The 21294-nt window shown below is 36.0% G+C and overlaps 1 protein-coding gene across 5 annotated transcripts in view; it reads right to left on the reverse strand.

Moving 5' to 3' along the window:
- The window catches only part of RANBP17 (RAN binding protein 17), a 333056-nt gene that overhangs the window by 300365 nt on the left and 11397 nt on the right, over nt 1-21294 (reverse strand). For all 5 annotated transcript variants that reach the window (XM_043596086.1, XM_043596085.1, XM_043596083.1 and 2 more), the window contains exons 3-7: nt 19754-19844; nt 11462-11628; nt 8370-8435; nt 3711-3815; nt 1878-2043 (exon numbers count right to left, since the gene is read on the reverse strand). In XM_043596086.1, the coding sequence (XP_043452021.1) occupies nt 1878-2043; nt 3711-3815; nt 8370-8435; nt 11462-11628; nt 19754-19844 (595 nt within the window). The remainder of the gene's footprint in view (nt 1-1877; nt 2044-3710; nt 3816-8369; nt 8436-11461; nt 11629-19753; nt 19845-21294) is intronic.

Consider the following 21294-nt stretch of genomic DNA (forward strand, 5'->3'; position numbering starts at 1 on the left):
TAAAGCTCCTTTTTCACAAACCCCTTACCTTCCACATTCTTGGTTTGTATATCAAGTAACTTTCAGAGAGCATATACATAAGGGATAAATTCCAGGAGGATGTGCATGTCTGAAAATGTCTTAGTTCTACATTTCAGTCTAGTTTGAAAATTATTTCCCTTCAGAAGTCTGGGGAGATTACTCCATTGTCTTCTAGCTTCCAGTGCTAATAGTGAGGAGTCTATTATCATTCTTAACCCCAATCCTTTGTAAGTAACTTATTTTTCATCTCTGTTAGATTTTAGGATCTTTTTATCATCATTATTCCCATATGATTATAATTGTGAAGCTTAGCATTTATTTTTTTCATTCATGATGATAGGTACTTGATGGGACCTGTCAATCTGAAAATTTATGTCTCAGTGCTGAGAACTTTTTTTGATATTATCTGTTTGCAAATTTTCTTCTGGGTTTTTTCCCCCCTATCCTCTTTCTTAAACTCCTAACAGGTGCCAGATCTCCTAGTTTCATGCTCTAATATTCTTGTATTTTTCTTTTCTCGTATCAAATCTCTGTTTTCTTTTTTGCTCTACTGTCTGCGATATTTCCTTAACTTTACCTTCCAACTCTTTTACTAAATGTTTTTTTTGGCAGCTGTCTTTTATACTTGGGACATTTTCTGAACTTGCCTTTTTAAAACAATATCCTATTTTTGTTTCAGGGATGTGTTCCCTTTTCTTATCTCCCTGGGGATATTAACTATACTTTTCTGAAGTTCACTCTTACTCTTTACTTTGTTTCTACTAAACTCTCCTTTTGAAAAAAATAACAAAAACTTTTTGGGGTAATTATAGATGCATCTGCATTTGCAAGAAACAATACAGAGAGACTCCATGAGCACTTTATTCAGCTTCCTCCAAAGGCAAGTTCTTGCAAAACTACAGTACAGTATTACAATCAGGAAATCACATTGATACAATTCATCAACCTTATTCATATTTCCCATTTTTACATGTACTCATGTATGTATATATGGGTGTGTGTGGGTGTGTGTGTGTGTGTGTGTAGTCTGTGCAATTTTATTACATTTGTTAGTTCATGTATTCACCATGATACCAAGAATACCAGGTCTCTTTTAAGTGTTTGTTTTGATTAAAACAGTTCAAAACAGAACGTCCATATTAGAAGTTTTCACAAAATCTGTAGTGTTTCTCTACTGTATCTAAATCCCTGAATATCCAATTTAATTTCTCAAGGAAAAAAGGTCTGCTCTTGCGAGATAAGAGGGAAGTACACAGGGGAAGAAAAGGGAAAAGGTGGTCACCTCATTGCACAGGTGGTAGAGAAGATCCTGGGGACTTTGTGCAGAATACAGACTTTTTACCAAGCCCTTTCAGCCCTGTTCTTCACTTCTGACTTCAGGAATACCCTAGTGCCATCATCTTTCTACAATGTGTGAGGGCAGATCACCTTGCTTTTTTTTGGTATCCTTCTCTGTAAGAGAGGAAGTTGCAATTCTGCTCTGCTAAGTCAGTTACTCTAATTTCATTCTCTTCCTAACACTGAAAACTATGTTTTCTCTTGCCAAGTGTTATAGCCTTTCCCACTTTATCTGAACATTTCAAAACAGAACTCTTCATTTTCCTTCCCAAACCTGTTTCCCCCTAACTCTAGAACTATCTTTCCTATTTTCCAATATCAAAATATGGAAATTCCTTTAATATGAATTAGGGAAAACAGATTTCACTGCTGGGTATCAGCAGCTATCTTGTGTTACAAATCTTTCTGAATTTTTTGATTGTCTAACAAAAACTAGAGATAACTGCACACGTGGCAACTCTACTTCTTAATTCTGTGCCTTTTACTCTGCCATGCCTCACACTAAACTTTCTTCTTACTTGTTCTCCAGGTTGTTGGAATCTGCACTGTGCAAAGATCATCGGCAGATTCGTCTGCTGAACTGCCAATGAAGTCAAAGTTAAGGCAGTTGAGGACCAGTTTCAAGACCTGCATTACTAGATTTTGTTGACCTTGATCCTGAAGATTTAAAGGTTTGGCCAACACCTGAAAAAAGTTGAAAGTCAAGTAAAACATTAGGAAACATGTCAATAAACAAATTCTCAGTTCACTAATGTAAATAACTCTTCAATGCCAAATTAGAATTAGGAAAAAAAGTTTGCAAAGTTATGTTGTTACAGTATATATTAGAAAAAGTTGTAAAATCACTATCAACAAAAATCTACAATAGACTATTTTCAGGTTTTATTTTCTCAAATGAGAATAAGACTTTTTACACTTAACTGCAAACTGTAGGTCATCTTCTAAAGTTATAAAAAGTAACTCGAGGACAAATACTTTACACAGCACAAATGTATAAATCTATGGGATTTATTAGCTCAAAGGTTGCTTAGAACAGCTGAAAATATACTATTCTTCAAGTGGGGGAACTTCACATATAAATGATCCACATTCAGCTAACAAAGGTTGCCAAGCTGTCTGAATGAAAGACACTCAACAAACTTCTGGAGAATAATCCTGACCATACCCCACTTCCTGAACCCCCAACCCCAAATATCCATTCTGACACAACCAGAATAGATGTATCTACTAAAGACACACTGTGAAATATTTGTGGAGGAAATGATATGAAGGTTAGGATTCTGCTTAAAGAATAACACACAAAAAAGGAAAGTTGTTAGAAAAGTACAGAGATGAAACAAGACTAGTCATGAGTTGTTACTGCTTCATTGGTTGATTGGTCCAAGGGAGTTCATAATACTCTTCCACTTTCTTTTGTATATGTTAAAATTTTCCATAAAAAAAGAAAAATTTTAAAATAATAGAAGGTCGGGGAGCCTGGATGGCTCAGTGGGTTGAGACTTCAGCTCAGGTCATGATCTCATGGTTTGTGAGTTTGAGCCCCACATTAGCTTGAGCTGTCAGTACACAGTCCCTTCAGCTCCTCTGTCCCCCTTGTTCTCTACCCCTCCCCCACTCATGCTTTCTCTCTCTAAAATAAATAAACATTTTTAAAAATTTAATTGAAAAAATAATAAAGGGTCTTTCCGTCCGGCTAACTCCAGAAGTTATCATGTTACTATACCACAGAACTGAAATAATTAGCAAGTGCTGCTAACTGGAACATACTTTGGGAAATGCTATACAACACCAATTAAAAAGCTTGAATAGCATGGTGGAATCCCTATATTATAAGCAAACACAATGTAATTATGAACTGTACTATCCCTAATGCTCAAACAGGGCACCAAGTAGCAAATGGGAAAAATATTATTTCCCAAAGAAATTATTAAAGTTAACTGTCTTGGCTCACCTATGAATACATATCAATAGTTGATGAATTAGGAAAACTTACTCTCATTTCATTGTTCATCTGCATCCCATTAAAATACAAGCAACTAAAATAAACTAAGTCTCAATCAGCTTCTGCAATAAATACTCTATTAGTAGGAAGGCAATGAAACTACTACCTAAAGATGGGTTACTAAATTCCCTTTGGATTTTGTTTTATTATATCCCTATTAAATAAAAGTGAATTTTTTGGAAACCTCTTACAGATCTGTAGAAATCTACTATACTGAAATTAAGATTGTTCACAGCAACTCTTCCAAAGACAGAATGGGGGTTGGGGAAGGGGGATTCATTTGAAATTCTTTTGGAACTTAAATCTCCTAAATACCCTAAGTAGGATATTGAATTATTGAATAACTTACCTCTTTTAAAAGAGAGCATGCTAGCACTAAAATGTCTTTGAGAGAAGTGTCACGAAATGAGGTAGCTATTTTTCTGTGTTTTGCTGAAGGTCTAGAATAATCAACCTAAAAAGATCAAGATGATTTAATCAGACTTACCAAACAGCAAAGCAAAACTTTACAAGAAAAGGAATGGAAATAATGATTAAAGAAACATACAGAGTTAAAAGAGCTTTTAAGAACCTACTGAGATAAGTGCCTTGCCTAACGTTACTCAAAAAGTTCATGGCAGACCCACAGTTAGAACCCAAGTTTCTGGACTGTTTCAATTCCGTGCTCTTTCTACAAACCCTACCAATCCCCAAATTAAAAACCAGAATTGACCATACTTTCAGAGGCAATATGAACACAGATTATTAAAAAATAGGTAGTGGGGCATCTGGGTGGCTCAGTCAGTTGAATGTCCAACTTCAGCTCAGGTCATGATCTCGTAGTTCATGGGTTCGAGCCCCTTGTCTGGGTCTGTGCTGACAGCTCAGAGCTTGGAGTCTGCTTCGGATTCTGTGTCTCCCTCTCTCTCTGCCCCTTCCCCACTCACGCCCGGTCTTGTCTCTCTCTCAAAAATAAAACATAAAAATTTTTTTAAATAACAGATACCATGACTATCAACTCCTAAACCATGTACCATTTCACAAGAGGCGAGTAACAACTTCCCTATTCCTCAGATTCCATATGTAAAATGACAAATCTCTAAAATAATCTTCATATTCTAACTTTCTGTGATTCAGTTAACAATCATAGAAAAATTCTTCATACAAAAATAGTATTCCACTTATACACTAGAAATGTCATTGGTTCATATATCCTTGGTGTTTTATAAAGAAACCAAGGCAGGGGTGCCTGGGTGGCTCAGTTAAGCATCTGACTTCCACTCTGGTCATGATCTCATGGTTTGTGAGTTAGAACCCTCATCGGGCTCTGTGCTGACAACTCAGAGCCTGGAGCCTGCTTCCGATTCTGTATCTCCCTCTCTCTCCGCCCCTGCCCCACTCATACTCTGTCTGTCTCTCCTTAAAAAATAAATAAGCATTAAAAAAAATGTTAATAAAAAAATAAATATATGGTCAAAACTATACTATTTAATGCCATTAAATCTTCCATTTATCAAGAGCAAACAGCAAACAAAGTTGAAGTCTGATACCCACGTGATCATTAACACCATGGGCTACAGTCATTATAGCATTCCTTTTGCTATATGATAGAAGAAAATAAACCATTTTCTTTTACTAATGCTTATAGATTTAAAAAAAAAAAGCAGTGATCTCAAAACTGATTATCTGATACTTGCTAAGCTCCATCATACAATTTAGGCTATACTTAAATGCCACATTTACTTACAGAAACATGAAACATAACAGAAGTACAAAATGATTCCAGAAAATAGCTACTGGAATCTGTAATCAATATGCAAGATTCAAATTATCATTTCCAGCATTATTCCCCTCTTATCAATCAAATTTCAATCAGTTTGTCTCTCCTAAAATATTTCCCTCAATATAAAAAACACTTTCGTTAATACAAATTAACAGTAGCATACAGTATTGTAATTTGTGAAGTCCTCTTCACGTATTATTTCACTTAATTCTCAAACTAACCTGTGAAATATGTATTATCCTCTGTTTACACATGAAAATTAAAGTTTATAGGCACATTGTCTTAGACCAACCTCTCATTACCACCGTATCTGTAACAGGAACAGAACGACCTTGGGTTTATAGAGCACTTGTATTTACCAGGCGGTAGAGCGAGAAGTTTATCTAATCTTAACAAGATCCATGGAAGGTGTCATTCTCACTTTCCAGATAGTGATATATATATGTAAGCTCAAAGATGTTCAGAAATTTGTCCAAAGTAGTAAGCAACAGAGCTAAAACACAAATCCAGTCTTATTTCAATTATCTTCAAGGCCTATAAGCTTATTTTATTTGGGTTAATCATGTAGATATCCATTTTTTTGAGAAGAGGGATTGTACATCTATTTTCTACCATCTATGCCTCTACAATGTAGGCAAAGGATATTTTACTTCTTGTTGAATAACCTCCAGGAACAGTAGGAACAGTAGACTGGCTTCTAAAAACACAAGACAGTATATAATCCTCTTTTAGGAAACCTCAAGTTTAGATGTTTTTCTTTAAAAATTCCATCTTGTTATTAACACTATGAATTTACCTGGCTCACATTTAACAACGATAACATTGACTTAATTCATGCATCGCAGATCTCCCTGTTGCCTAACTCAGAAGTACTGTACCTACCAAATGCTCGCTGAAATGATAAATGCCATAAAATTAGGCTAAGTAAAATGTGTCCACAAAAGCCATATATTTTCCACAATACAAAGCCCAAATCACACTTCAGACCTTGAAGCTTTTTTCAAAAGGCACTTGGTTCTATACAAGATAAGCCTGGAACATCTTGTGCCAGAAAGTAAGGAAATATTCAAAAATGGTGAGTAAATGTCATTAGACATAGAAGCTAGCTTGAAAGGGTTCCTCCTGGCCAAATCTGGCAAAATTTGAGCATCAAACTATAATGTTAGTAACAAATTATAACCTATTACATAAAATAGGAAACCAAGAATCCATACTGATATAAATAAGTGAATAAATTAAAAGTCTGGTGAGGAATGGGTATTTTCAGAGTCTTAAAATACTTATTATTTACAAAGAACAAAAATAAACCTACAATTGGAAAAGCCTAGTAGAAACCATCTTAATCAAGTAACCAAAGTAAACATCATTAGTAATGTAACAAATCAAATCATGTGCTTCCTGACTGGAGGCAATGAGAAGATCACACACTATCATTTCTGTGATATTCCTGACCAATATGCATAATCTCAATCTAATAATAAAGAAACATCAGGCAATCCCGAATTGAGGGACATTTCACAAAACAACTGGTCTGCAATTTTCACAAGTGTCAAGGTCATGAAAGTGAGGGAAAAAGTGAGGAATTTTTCCAGACTGATGAGGAACATGTCAAACAATAAGACGCACGATCTCAAACTGGTTCCTTTCTTGGACAAATGGTGAAATTCAAATAGAATACGAGGATGATAGTAATATGCCAGTGTTAGCTTTCTGATTTTCATGGTCCTATTATAATTACATAGGAGAATGTCCTTGTATTTAGGAAATACAGTCAAGTATTCAGGGATCACGTTGGAAACTTAGTATCAAATGGCTGAGAAAAAATTTCTCTGTATTATACTCACAATTCTTCTGTAAGTTTGAGATAATTAAAAAAAAACAAAAAACAACTTGGTTGCTCTTTGAATCACACTTTTATTAGAATTCTATATCACCCAGACTTGTCTCAGTAATCATCTAAACACCGTAAACCCTTACTACGAGAGCAGTCTGTAGCCCTATCATGCTATGAAGTAGGAAATGAAAAAAAAAAAATTCTGGTTTTAAGATTAGCAAAAAGCTGATGGTTGTGTAAGCTACATGATGTGTACATGGGGTTGTTGTACTATTCTCTACATTCTTATGAGATAAAATATTCATACTAAAATTATTTTTAAATGTATTTTTAAAAAAGAAAGCTACAGTTCTTTAGACATATTTATAGAGCCTAATAGGATTAGCCAAAGTCCTTGTCATAACATCCCTGTTAACACAATAACTCGTTCCAGGTACTATTGTTATCTGCCCTGGAGATACATATATAGCTACCGGCATACATCCGTTAAGGCCAGAAATCTTTACATAAACTAGGGCAGAGGAGTCAAGGAGTAAGTTTTGTGATAAACAAAGAGAGCACTTTAAATTTAAGATATCCATCCAGTAAAACTAGAAACACTTTCTAATTCTGGACTGAAGTTGAAAATAGTTATTTTGGGTGATTTTTTTTTTTTTATGCACAGTAACTATATGAACACTCCAAAGAGAGTTGGCAAGTGGTCCTGGATATGTAAGCTTTTCCTATTTATACACATACACACACTCACACACACATGCATATACACAAACACAGACTGTTCAACATGACAACAGTTTTAAAATACAAATACTACCTTCATTCCCCCTTATTTTGACATTATCCCACAAAGAACCCAACTTCTGCTTTTGTTCTGTTTAGAACTAAGTACAAAAGTGAACAGAAACAGGTGACGATGTACTCAGCTGCTGAGCTCATAAAGGCACCGTTGGGGGGAGGCATAGCTTCTGCAAACTCTCCTTGGTACAGGGTGAAAATCCATGCTAGCAAGTGGCAAAGTGCCAAGAGGCCTATTCTTTGAGGAGTCCTGCTGTGTACTCATTGTCAAGAATCGATTCACCAAACTATCTTTTATTTGTAAGCAAATAAGGGCCTGTTTCTCTTTATACAATTTATTTCTTATGGTTAGTATATTATTATATACAGAGGCTACAAGGACAATTCACCAACTGCCATGGAGCAAGGACCGTGTCTAATTCCCTTTTCTTTGCAGTACTTTACACTATGGCTGTTACTTTCAATAACAATAAACATGTTCCAATACCCAATTATCCCACCAATAAAATAAATAAAAGAAAGACCATTCTTCAGAGTTTTATGCCACACAAACATTTTATATGAAAGCACCAGCATTACTTAGCAAATTTCATGTCACTATTAGATGGAAGGCTTACCAGGTTCATTTCCTGAGTCAGCTCTGAAAGGATAATTACTCCTATTATGCAGTGCTCCACAGTACCCTATGGAGAAAAATAACCAAGTGTACCCTAAGTAACTGTAAACAAATAATTAAACACTGAAATATCACATTTTCTTAATAATATATCTATTAAAATATGTAGAAAAATTGCTATGAGGTTCAAAAAATAATTTCAGGTTCATTTTTTCAAGGATAAATTTAGGTATACAGAGTTGATTAAGGAAGAATGTTCACCCACCTTAGAACTGTACAATACTCTACAAAATGTTTTCAGCATCTAGGACTTATATTAAACTAAACCTTAAAATACAAGACTTTAGCTTAATACTTTCCATAAGACTGTGAATGAGCATGAACAAAAAATGTTTTTTAGTTCTATAAATTTGCTTAAAGGCTACTGAGATAGCTGCACTCAGTATATAATTAATAAATAGCTTAGGAATTAATTTAAATCCCTCAATCTAATATCAGATAAGATCACTTAGGCCCTTTTCATATTATTTAACAGTGCATGTGTATGCATTTATTATATCTATAATGAAGGCATCTAAAGTGCCCAATGCACTGGGGTAAATACATGACTATCAATATGGAATACAGTTTCATAGCCTCTATAAAGGTTTTAATTTAATCAGCTTCCGTTTTAAGCTCAAAAACTTCCTTCAAATCAAAATTCAGATTCTACATGCACCATTACTAACAAATCACCTTATTGTAAAATCACACGAGAAGCATAAACGTAAAAAATGTAACATCTAATTATAGGGTAATCATAAAAAAGCATTACCACAGATGACAAATTTTTCAAGTCTTAGTTTTACAGTTGGCCATTCCTTCTATTTATTATCTCAGGATAAAAAAACAAAAGAAACATCCCATAATTGTTGCATTTTAATTCTTTACGGTCCTTCACGACAATCTGCACCTTTTGAACTGACTCACAGATTTCCTGTTAGCGAATCGTCCATCTTCTGTGTACACCAGGTCAACGCTCCTCAAAGTGCTGTTCCCTGACCACCAGCTGGTCGTCTGCAAATTCCATTCTAATCCGAGAATGGCTAGGTACTGGTTCATGACCAGATAAAAGAGTTTGCACAAGAATATAAAACAGCTAAGTACCTAATAAGTACACTGCTTAGTTTAGTTGGCATATTTTTCATAGCAAGTCTTTCTCAGTGAAGGAGGTATCATGTTGATTTACATTCTGCTCCTTATCTTGTGAATCAGCAGTGTGAACAGACTGCCACAGAGGACAGTAGGCTCTCCTGGGTATGTATATAGAAAGGAAGGCCATAAATGTTTGCAATGTGGCAGCAATAAGGCCACAATAACAAAAAGAAGATGTACAAAACTTGAGGCCATTAAAGATTTAGCAAATTTAAAATAATTTTTAGTACAAAATTCACAGAAGCTGTTAATACCCAAAGGAACCATGTGGTACTATATTTGAGTAATTAAACATTAAAGTCAATTGCCTTTCTCATGACTCAAGGTTAGGTTAAGTCCTACCCAGAAAGCAAGTGCTTTTTTTTTTTTTTTGTGATACTTTAATAAACTTGAAAGACAAAACATTTTGTTTCTTCTGGTTTTCCAAAATTGACAAAAGCACACTAAAGCTCAACTTAAGTTCAAGTTACCAGCCACTGGAAAGAGGGTTCGAGAAATGTTAGCCAACAAGAATGACTTCATTCTATTCAGTTTTCAGCCTTAATTTTTACATATAAAAAAAAAAAACCAATAACTCAGAAGTCTTTTCTTCTCTATGTCAATGATTCTTGATAGCTGTGTATGATCTTAGCAAATGACAAGAGAGAGCTGCTATTTTGTTAGCCAAAATTATGAGCACAACTCAACATTGAGAAACTCATTTGTCCCTGAATAAACTATCTCTCTGCCTCAGGGCTGCTCTCCGCAGGGCTAAAAGTACATTTATTTCTCTGAAGGTTTAGATGATCAAATATTTGCTAACCAGGGTTTTTAAACAATACGAATAAAAGAGAAGCAGCAGAGTCTAGTGTTTCATATTCTGAGGTTTCTAGAATTGCACTATATGGTAGAGTTACAGCTTACGCAGGGATATACTGCGTAAGAAGTAAAATCTCAGAAAGCCCAAATTGCCCCTAATTGCCAATAAACCAATACTGAACCATCTCTCAATCCAAACCGCCAGTTTTTCCTCAAGAACTGTAACAGATCACTGCTTCTGCAGCAGAGCAGCAGCTAAAGTACATTTCTCGCAATTAGGGATACCGTTTGGATGAAAAAATACGTATCTTTAAATATCTGAATCATCCTGAGCAAGGCAGGACGGTCATCCTAAGAGGTATGCGGAGACTGGAAAGAGCAGATTTATATTTCCCCTATCACACCTCAGGACATGTGATACTCTGTGGAAAGGCAAGTGGAATCACCAGCACAATTTAGATTAGTGTCCTCTGGCTTATTTTTATTTTTTGTAGTCCAAGTATCTGAATTCGCGTAAGTTAAATGTGCCTATAACTTGAATCATTTAAGCTAAAAATATTCTTGAGAAACTAATATAGCCAATGTGGTATGATGTAAACATTAAATATATCTCTTAAGTCAGAAAACTTGTTAAAGCGCTAGCTCTATGCTTTACTAGGTCACTGTGCAACCTTATGCAATTTACTTAACTTTCCTAAGCTTCAGTTTTCTCACTGCAAATGAAACCCACTTCACAGAGATGTAATGAGCATTACATCATGTAATACATAAAAAATATTATGTTTCATGTATATGTAGCACACAGACTAGCATGTTAGAAATGACAGAACATGTCTTTTTGAAATCTTCTAACTTTTGTGTATTTTCTAATTTTCTGATGGTTTCTAGTATAATTTGCATTCTTCTGGTTTGGAAATTTTATAATGGCATGATCCTCATTTACTGGCAATAAAAAAATAAAGGGCCCAGAGGATAAGCAATAAATCATAATTAATATGGTACTGGTAGCCACAGAACAAACCATACAGCTTTAAGAAAAGAAGTTTTCTAAACCAAAAAAGCAACTTGCAATGTTCTAATAATATAATTAGGCCTTCTTACCTGAAGGAACTTCTTCACATCAGCAATAATTTCTCTGAAGACAAACTGGTCTTTCTGAACCTCAAACCATCCCAATTTGGTGATTTTAGCAATGACTTGAATTAGAGCTTGGATAACAAAGGGCACCAGCTTGGGTTGTGATGCCACATAATTAAGAATGTAGTTTCCTGTAAGAAAATATTCTGTGATCGTTTGGACTTCTCAGTAACATAATATGAATCATGTGAAGAAAAACAGCTGGTTTTTGACAAAAAGCCAATCCCTTTCTCCAAGATACATTCTTATTTATACACTTATTTCTGCTATAATGCTGACAGTGAAAAAAGGATATTTGCTCCAATTCGGTTTATGTATTAGGGGATAATTTGAGTATAATGAGAATGTCACTTTTGTTTTTACATGCTTTCAGGTAGAAAAAACTGCCAGGTGAATATGAAAACGGCAACCAGGCCTAATGAAGCAAATCACACGAACTACACGCTTCAAACATCTAGTAGCTAGGTCAGCTCACCTCATGTGTTATCAGCCTCATGCATCCTTCTCTGCTTTGATACTTTTCCATCTTATTTCAGATCACCTTCCTTCCCTACTTCATTATTGCTCACAACCCTTCTGAAGTCCATATCCACAAACAAGATTCAGGTCTTCAAGATAAAATGCTTGTTTATTATACTATTTAAGTATTTCTCAACCATTTAACATGTGTAAAACTCTACTACCCTTTTATTAGATTTCTTTTCTTTTAACGTGTCACTGACAAAGTGCTTGAGTTTTATTTCCATATCCCACTTCTCTCATGAGCTCTGTGGCTTTATTGCATGATGATGGCATAGAATGCATGGCTAAGATGATGGCTAAGAATGCATATGTCTTGCTATAGAAAAACTGTATGCTATCCTGTTTATGTGGCATAAAAAAATACAAATAGTATGGTATGATAAAATAAGTATGTAAGTTAAGGGAAGTATGGATAGAATAGTGAATTAATGCTTGGAACAAAGATAATATATCAAAATCACTAGAAGTGGGTAGCAAAGTCAGCTCTGAGCTTCCTAGTGGATTGAGCAGTTGGGCTTAGGTAACAAATATACTAAAAGTCTAACAGAAAAACACAAGAAAAAAATTTTTTAAAAACAAAAGATTCCATTTCTACTTTGGCCTCAAAGGCCAGCAGGCCACTGGAGAAAAGAGTGATGAAAAGGTAAATATCCCAATATTTAACTAAAAATAGCTTTAATGGAAACAACTTCAAAATCTAAGAACACTTTCTTTTTTTTTTTTTTTTCGTTTATTTATTTTTTTGGGGACAGAGAGAGACAGAGCATGAACGGGGGAGGGGCAGAGAGAGAGGGAGACACAGAATCAGAAACAGGCTCCAGGCTCTGAGCCATCAGCCCAGAGCCTGACGCGGGGCTCGAACTCACGGACCGCGAGATCGTGACCTGGCTGAAGTCGGACGCTTAACCGACTGCGCCACCCAGGCGCCCCTGAGAACACTTTCAATAGTTACTCTTGACAGCTGTAGTGAGATTCTTGACACTAAAAAAAAAATTCTCATGACTACCATAATTTTTATTAACATCAAGATTATATAATTATACAAATAAAAAAATTAGACATTATTTTTTTTAAAAGCACAGATTTTCCTAGAATTTTCAGATGTTTTTCTTTGTTTTTTGCTTTGTTATGTTTTGTTTTGTTTTTTTGGAGAGGGCATATGTGTGTGTGAGCTAGGGAGGGACAGAGGGGAAGAGAGAATCATTTTTTTCTTTTTTTAGTGCTTATTTATTGAGAAAGAGAGAGAAAGAGAGAGAAAGAGAGAGCGTGTGTGTGTGCGTAAGCAGGAGAGGGGCAGAGAGAGAGGGAGACACAGAATCCGAAGCAGGCTCCAAGCTGTCAGCACAGAGCCTGATGCGAGGCTCAAACTCACGACCCATGAGATCATGACCTGAGCCGCAGACAGACACTTAACTGAGCCACCTGAGTGCCTCCAGATTTTCCCAGAATTAAGATAAATCGGGAAAAGGTTTTTCCTACGGATTCAAGTAATATAGATATCCTAAGCTTCATTACTTGAAATATTTATTTCAATAATGAAGCTTAAGAAGATGATGCTGCTTCCAGAATATTAAAAACTAATCTGGTTTATTCAGTTCCAATTATTTTTATTATCTTGAAAATGTTTAACCTGGAGGGGATGTAAGGAATCCATATGTGGCTAATGGCAACCACTAGAAAGATAATCTCAAAATAACAGAACAACCAAATAGGAGACAAACCACCTTCCACATTTTAGCTATGCACCAATAAACACACTCTCCCAGAACTCCCAAGTAAAGGCACTGGCTAACATGTTTATTATCTAAGACAGAAAAAAATGTAATAGACCACATTTTTGTTATTTTAGCTGAATGCTTTACAAATATCCACATGTTATGCTTTTTACATAACCTTTAACAGTGCTCCAGTTTCGTAAGTGTCGACGGTAACGACCAAGTAAAACACCAATCTCATCATCACCAGCCCCAGATTAACAGGGAAAAGCCATACCCAGAAGAACATGAAATCTTCAAGAAGATACCCAGGAGAATGAAATAAAACAGCTAAAAAAAACCTCCCAGACAAAAGTTAATAGACAGTTGGAAAGCTCTCTACTGGAGGCTCTTTGAGTGTCAACTACTGTGTAACAGCACCATTTAGCAATTTTGATGCATGTCAGAAGGGCTTCCCGGCAAACTCCTTATGTGGCTCTCATAGCAATGTGAAGATACTGTTATTATGCTATTATTACTATTATCTTGTTTCTTAGGTAAAAGATATGAAGGTCAGAGAGGTGAAATAACTTGTCACAGTGGCCAAACTGGGACTAAGTCAGGCTGTTTGGGTTTAAGTTTTTGTGTGTTTATTGCTTCCAAATACTGACCAAACCATATATATTTCTAGTAATGAGTAACTCAAAACTGTAAGTCCAAACTTGCAAACAGTCTTTGGAGTTTACTATCATTAGACTGATGTTTTTGGTATTACACATTATGGGAATTTAATACGAAATACTACTTTTTGACTGCCTAACTGAACTCGAGTAAAAAAGAAAATGCCACAAAGTCTATCAAAAAGCATATAAAAAGAATCTAAAGGAAAAGGGGAAAGATTTGATCTTTCCTTTGGTCCCTAAGGCTAGCATCGTATTTTAGAAAAAAGTAAAAAGAGAGGGTAAATACCTCAATATTTAACCAAAAAATTCTTGATGAAAATAACTCCAAATTCTAAGAACACAAAAATCTATAAGCTGTGCCTAGAGAGTCAGCTAAGGAAATATTTGGAGAGAGAGACTACATGACACAAAAAGAAACTACCATAAGAAGATCAAGATAAAACTTATGAGGTGAAGATGTGGAAACACTGGAGCCTTCACACACCGCTGGTGAGAATGCAAAATGGTACGGGCACTTTGGAACACAGTTTAACAATTTCTTTAAAAGTGAAGCATGGGGCGCCTGGGTGGCTCAGTTGGTTAAGCACGTGACTCCTGACTTCGGCTCAGGTCATGATCTCAACAGTTTGTGGTTTCAAGCCCTATGTCGGGCTCTGTGCAGACAACGCAGAACCTGCTTGAGATTCTCTCTCTCTCTCTCTCTCTCTCTCTCTGCCTCTCCCCCACTGGCACATGTGCACGCACCCTCCTCTCTCTAAAAATAAATAAGCTTCAAAAAAAAAGGGTAAGCATAAACTGGGGCTCATGGTTGGCTCAGTAGGTTGAGCATCCGACTTTGGCTCAGGTGATGATTTCACAGTTCGTGAGTCTGAGCCCCCATCTGCCCCACTGGTATACATGCAGAGCCGGCTCTGGATCCTCTGTCCCCCTCTCTCTCTGCTCTTCTCCTGCTCACACTCTCTCTCTCAAAAATAAATGAACATTAAAAAAAAAAAAAAAGAAAAGAAAAGTTAAGCATAAACTATGATGCCTGGTAGCTCAGTCAGTTGAGGGTCTGACTCCTGATTTTGGCTCAGGTCATATTCTCGCAGCCATGGGATTGAGCCCCGCATTAGGCTCCACACTGAGCATGGAGTCTGCTTGAGATTCTCTCTCTCTCTCCCTCTGCCCCTCTCCCCTACTTGCATGTGTACTCTCTCTCTCTCTCTCCAAAAATAAAATATTTTTTTTAATTAAACAACAAAAGTTAAGCATAAACTTACTTATGACCCAGCAATTCCATTCCTAAGTATCTACTCAAAAGAAAGGAAAACATATGTCCACACAAAGATTTGTATGTCAACGTTTACAACAGCATTATTCATTGTAGCCAAAAAGCAGAAACAACCCCAATGTCCATCAAGTAGTGAATGGGCAACAAAAGTCCAAATATCCATGCAATGGAATACTACCCTACAATAAAAAGGAAAAAAAATATTGATATATGCTACAACATGGGTAAATCTCAAAAACATTTTGCTAAGTGAAAGAAGTCAGATGCATATGGTATGATTTTATTTACATGAAATGTCCACAAAAGGTGAATCTATAGAGGCAGACATCATCTTAGTGGTTGGGGGTATAAGAGCAAGACTAAACGAGCATGAGGGATGTTTTGGGGATGACAGAAATGTTCCAATACTGAGCTGTGATGATGTTCACACAACACTGTAAATTTACTAAAAATCATTGATTATACACTTAGAACAAGTGAACTTTATGATATACAAATTACAACTCAATAAAGCTGTCTGAAGGGAAGGAAGGAAGAAGAGAGGACTATTTCATATAGGTAATTAAACTTAAGCTACACTTTAATTTGAACAGAAGATGAAAAGGACCACTTCCAGACTAGAGAAACAACATAAGAAAGGCACAAAAGCAAAAATCACATGGCACAAGGTGAAGACCTTCGGGCACAACTATCAGGCTAGTACCAATGAAGACACATGGCTACGAGAATCGTCCATTAATTAAAAGCTCATAAAGGGACTTCAGTACTAAGCTGTGGAAATGGTATTTAACTGATAGTTAAAAATAGTGTGATGAATACAGAGAACTGGTAACAGAGTTAATGTTGGAAAGTAATGAGATATATAGTCTGGGACCATATCATAAAAAACAGCATTTTTGAGATGATGTAAAGGCAATGTGACTGTTGAGGCAATTCTTCACATTTTCCGCTTCAACTGCACGCCAATTATTCTACTGACACGTCAGACACGTCATGTCAAACATTCTAATCAACGTGCAGAAATAAGAGCAGTAAGTCAAACCAATGGAACTCATAAAGGGAACACATCATTTGTTGTTTGTGCTGTAAGTTTCTACTTTTCTCTTTTTTCCAAATTTCTTTTAATGAGTATTCCTCTTTTTAGTTAAGTATTTATTTTAAATACTTATAAAAAATATAAGTCAAATAGACAATCTGGCAATAGGCCTATAGCTTTTAAATAAATTGAATCAGTGAATTATTCTGCATCAGGCCCTAATGGGTTCACTGGTGGATTCTACCAAACATTTAAGAAAGAAATTGTATCAATTATCTTTAAACTCTTCCAGAAGACAGAAGCAAGAGAATTCCTCCTAACTCATTCTATGAGGCCAGCACTACCCTAATAACAAAACCAGACAAAGATGTTATAAATTAGAGACCAATATCTCTCATCAACATAAAGAAAAATCCTCAACAAAATTATTAGCAAATCGAATCTAACAATGCATAAAAAGAATTATGAACCACAACCAAGTGGGATTTCTCCCAGGTTATGCAAGTCTGGTTCAACATTTGAAAAATCAATTAACATAATCAAGAGAGCAAAGAAGAAAAATCACATGATCATATTATTAGATGTACAAAAAGCATTTAACAAAACCCAACGGCCATTTATAACAAAAACTCTCAGCAAACTAGGAACAGAGGGGAACTTTCTCAACTTGAAAAAGAACATACAAAAAAACCCTGAAGCTGATAGATAAATCAAAGAAGAATAAATGGAGAGAGATTCCACGTTCATGGGTAAGAAGGCTCAATATTGTCAAACTCTGAGTTCTTCCCAAACTGATCTGTAGATTGAATGCAATCCAAATCAAAATCCCAACAAATTATTTTGTGGGTATTTATAAAACTGATTTTAAAGTTTACAGAGAGAGGCAAACAACCTAGAATAGCCACCACGATACTGAGGAAGAACAAAGTTGGCGGTCTGACACTACCCAACTTCAAGATTTATTATAAAACTACAGCAATCAAGACAGCGTGGTGAAAGAAAAGCTCAAGAGAACAGAATAGAGAGCCCAGAAAGAGACACGCATGAATACAGTCAATAAATCTTTGACAAAGGAACAGAGGCAAAAAAGAACGGAGTGAAAACAGCCTTTTCAACAAATGGTGCCAAAACAACTGGACATCCACATGCAAAAACATGAATCTAGACACACACTTTACACTCTTCACAAAAATCAACTCGAATGGATCACAGCCCTAAATGTAAAGTGTAAAACTATTAAAAAAAACTCTTTGAGGACAACATAGGGAAAAAACCTACATCATCTTGGGTTTGCAATGACTTTTTACACCTAACAACAAAGGCACAGTTTGTGATAAGCTGGACGCAGTTAAAATTTAAAACTTCTGCTCTGCGAGAGACAACGTGAAGAGAGTGAGAAGGCAAGCCACAGACTGGAAGAAAATCTTTGCAAGAGACTTAACTGATAAAGGACTGCTATCTAAATTTACAGAAACTCTTCAAACTCAACAATAAGAAAACAACCTGATTTCAAAATGAGCAAAAGACTTAGACACCTCATCAAAAAAATAGACAGATGGTAAATAAACATATGAAAAGATGTTCAATCATATGTCATCAGGGGACTGCAAATTAAAACACACCTACTAGAACAGCCCAAATCTCAAACACTTAAAACATCAAATGTTGGCGGGAATGTGGGGCAACAGGAACTCTCATTCACTGCAGGTGAGATTGCAAAATGGTACAGCCACTTTGGAAGACAGTATGACGATTCTTTACAAAATTAAACATACTGTTACCATACAATCTAGCGATCACTCTCCTTAGCATTTACCCAAATGAGCTGAAAACCTATGTCCACACAAAAACCTGCTTTAAGCTTTGTTCTTAACTGCCAAAACTTGGAAGCAATCAAGATGTTCATCAGCAGGTGAATGAATAAATTGTAGTACATCCAGACAATGGCATATCATTTAGTGCTAACAAGAAATGAGCTACCAAGACATGAAAAGACATGGGAGAATGTTAAGTGCATATTACTAAGTAAAAGAAGCCAATCTGAAAAGGCTACATTGTATGATTCCAACTACGTGACATTCTGGAAAAGGCAAAACTGTGAAAACAGTAAAAAGATCACTGGTGATCAGGAGTTAGAAGGGGGGAGGAACACGGAGGGTTTTTGGGGGGCAGTGAAACTATTCTGTAGAATGGGGGGATATGTCATTATACATTTATGCAAACCCACAGAATGCACAACACCAGAAGTGAATCCTAACATAAACTATGGTCTTTGGGTAATGATCATGTGTCAGTGCAGTTTCATCAATAACTAATGCACCTCTGGTGCAGGATGCTAAGACTGGAAGAGGCTATACATGTGTGCGGAACAGAGGACAGGAGAACTCTACTTTTTGCTCAGTTTTGTTGTAAACCTAAAACTGTTCTAAAAAAAACAAAATTTATTTAAAATGTGTGGGTGTGTGTATACAATAAGTCAGATAGAGGTGCCTGGGGGTCTCAGTTGGTTAAGCATCCAGCTCTTGATCTTGGCTCAGGTCATGATCTCACAGTCTGTGGGGCGGAGCCCCATGTAGGGCTCTGCACTACAGTACAGTGTGGAGCCCGCTTGGCATTCTCTCTCTCTCCCGCTCTCTCTGCCCCTCCCCCCTCACGCACACACATGCACACACACGTGTGAAAAAATGAGGATAACCATAGTGCCCACTCCATAAGATTGGTGGATAAAATGAGATAGTACAAATCTTACCAAAGAGTACACACAATAAAACGCTTGTTATGATTTATTATTAAACTAAGCAAATGCTTTTTTGATTACACATTGTTGTATAATACATCATTGTGCACCACTAGATGGATAAAGGAGACTTGACAACTCATCTTTAAAATAACAGAATTTTAAATAACTTGCATGCCTATTAACAGTTTAACATATTGAAAAGGAAAACATTATTTTAACGTGTAATTTTAAATAACGTAACATTGGGTGTCAACTATACATTAAAAGAATAAAGTACAATTTCATAAAAAGTATAATAAACCACTTACTGATATCTACCCTCTGTTCAACTGGCAAAGGACTGACTCGGCTAACAAGTTTTGAAAGACATGTTGCTGCAAGGAGCTGAGCATAGGATGTCTGTAAGGAATAATAAATTGTATTTATTATTACCACAAATGAAATCATCAAAACACTATGATAGAACTTTTCCTAAGCAATAAGGGAAATTCTTCTGGCTTTCCAAACTGGCAAGATTTACAATGAATAAAATATATATGTAAATACACATATATGTGTACAATCTCTCGTAAGAGTTCAGTAGTTGAGGAAGGTATAGGTCTCTTTTCCAAACAGCAGCAAATAATCAACAGTAAAAAATTATTTCGATCAAGTTCAAATAAAATACTCCTACCGTGTCTACACAGTACTGTACGTTCTGGCCTCTGATTAGCTCTTCAAGTTCACCTGGTTCCATTCTTCACCATCCTCTAACCACAAAAGCCTTTCAGATCCTTTCAGTGTCTTTCCCACCCTGACCTCCCCACCCCATCAGATCCATGTCTTACTGTATTGTACTCTTCGGCCACCAATTATCTTAACAGTGTCCTCAATCCTTCAAAATTTGGTTCAGTTATTCACTATACCTCCAGCAGTTTCTTGTTTCTTTTTTTTCTCTTTACCAGAGGTCAGCAAACTAAGGCCCGTGGATCAAATGCCATCTGTTTTTGCAAGGTCTGTGGGCTATGCATGGTTTTTACTATTTTAAACAGTTGGGGAAGAAATAAAAATAATAATAATATTTTGTGACATGTGAAAAATATATGAAGCCCAGATTTCAGTGTCCATAAATAAAGCTGATTAGAACACAGCTACGCTCACCCATTTGTATACTACCTATAGCTGCTTTCATGCTATAACGGCATAGTGGAATAGCTGAGACAGACTGTATGTGGCACTCATTGCCACCTACTGCTGCTCAATGCATTATAAATTGCACTAATATAGTTATAATTCCACAGCGGCTAGAGTGTCATAGGTATCCCCATGACATGTACCTTTGATTATTACGAGTGCATAACCATCATGTCAAAACAAGACAAGATAAAAGCAGATTTCAAATGTCTAACTTCTAAGGCACAGTAGAGTTTGGATAATTTTGGTACTGAATTAGATAGCAGAGCAATGTGCTCTTCATGGCACTGTAGCTGTCCTAGAAGACTATGTATTGACAGTATCAGACTAAGTATTCATGCCAGTATTCCTAACTCACAGGAAATCAAAAGTCCAAAAAAAGAAGAAAATTAAAATAGCGTATATCTCCTCACGGTGGAATTTCCTCACAAAAAGAAAATGGGGCTGAGACCAAAGTTTTGAAGTGACTCATTTGTTAGCCAAGCAAGAAAAGTCATTTACCAATGGAGAATTAATTAAATCACCATTATTTTATTGTAGCAGCTGAAGTTGTATCTGCAGAGAAAATAAACCTCAGACTACTAGCCTTTCAATGAGAACAACGCTCAAGCAATCGAAGACGTGAGAGCAACATGGAAAGTCCATTTTAAAGAAAGCAAATGATTTGGAAGTTCTC

The sequence above is a fragment of the Prionailurus bengalensis genome, chromosome A1 (assembly GCF_016509475.1).
Source record: "Prionailurus bengalensis isolate Pbe53 chromosome A1, Fcat_Pben_1.1_paternal_pri, whole genome shotgun sequence".
NCBI lineage: Eukaryota > Metazoa > Chordata > Mammalia > Carnivora > Felidae > Prionailurus > Prionailurus bengalensis.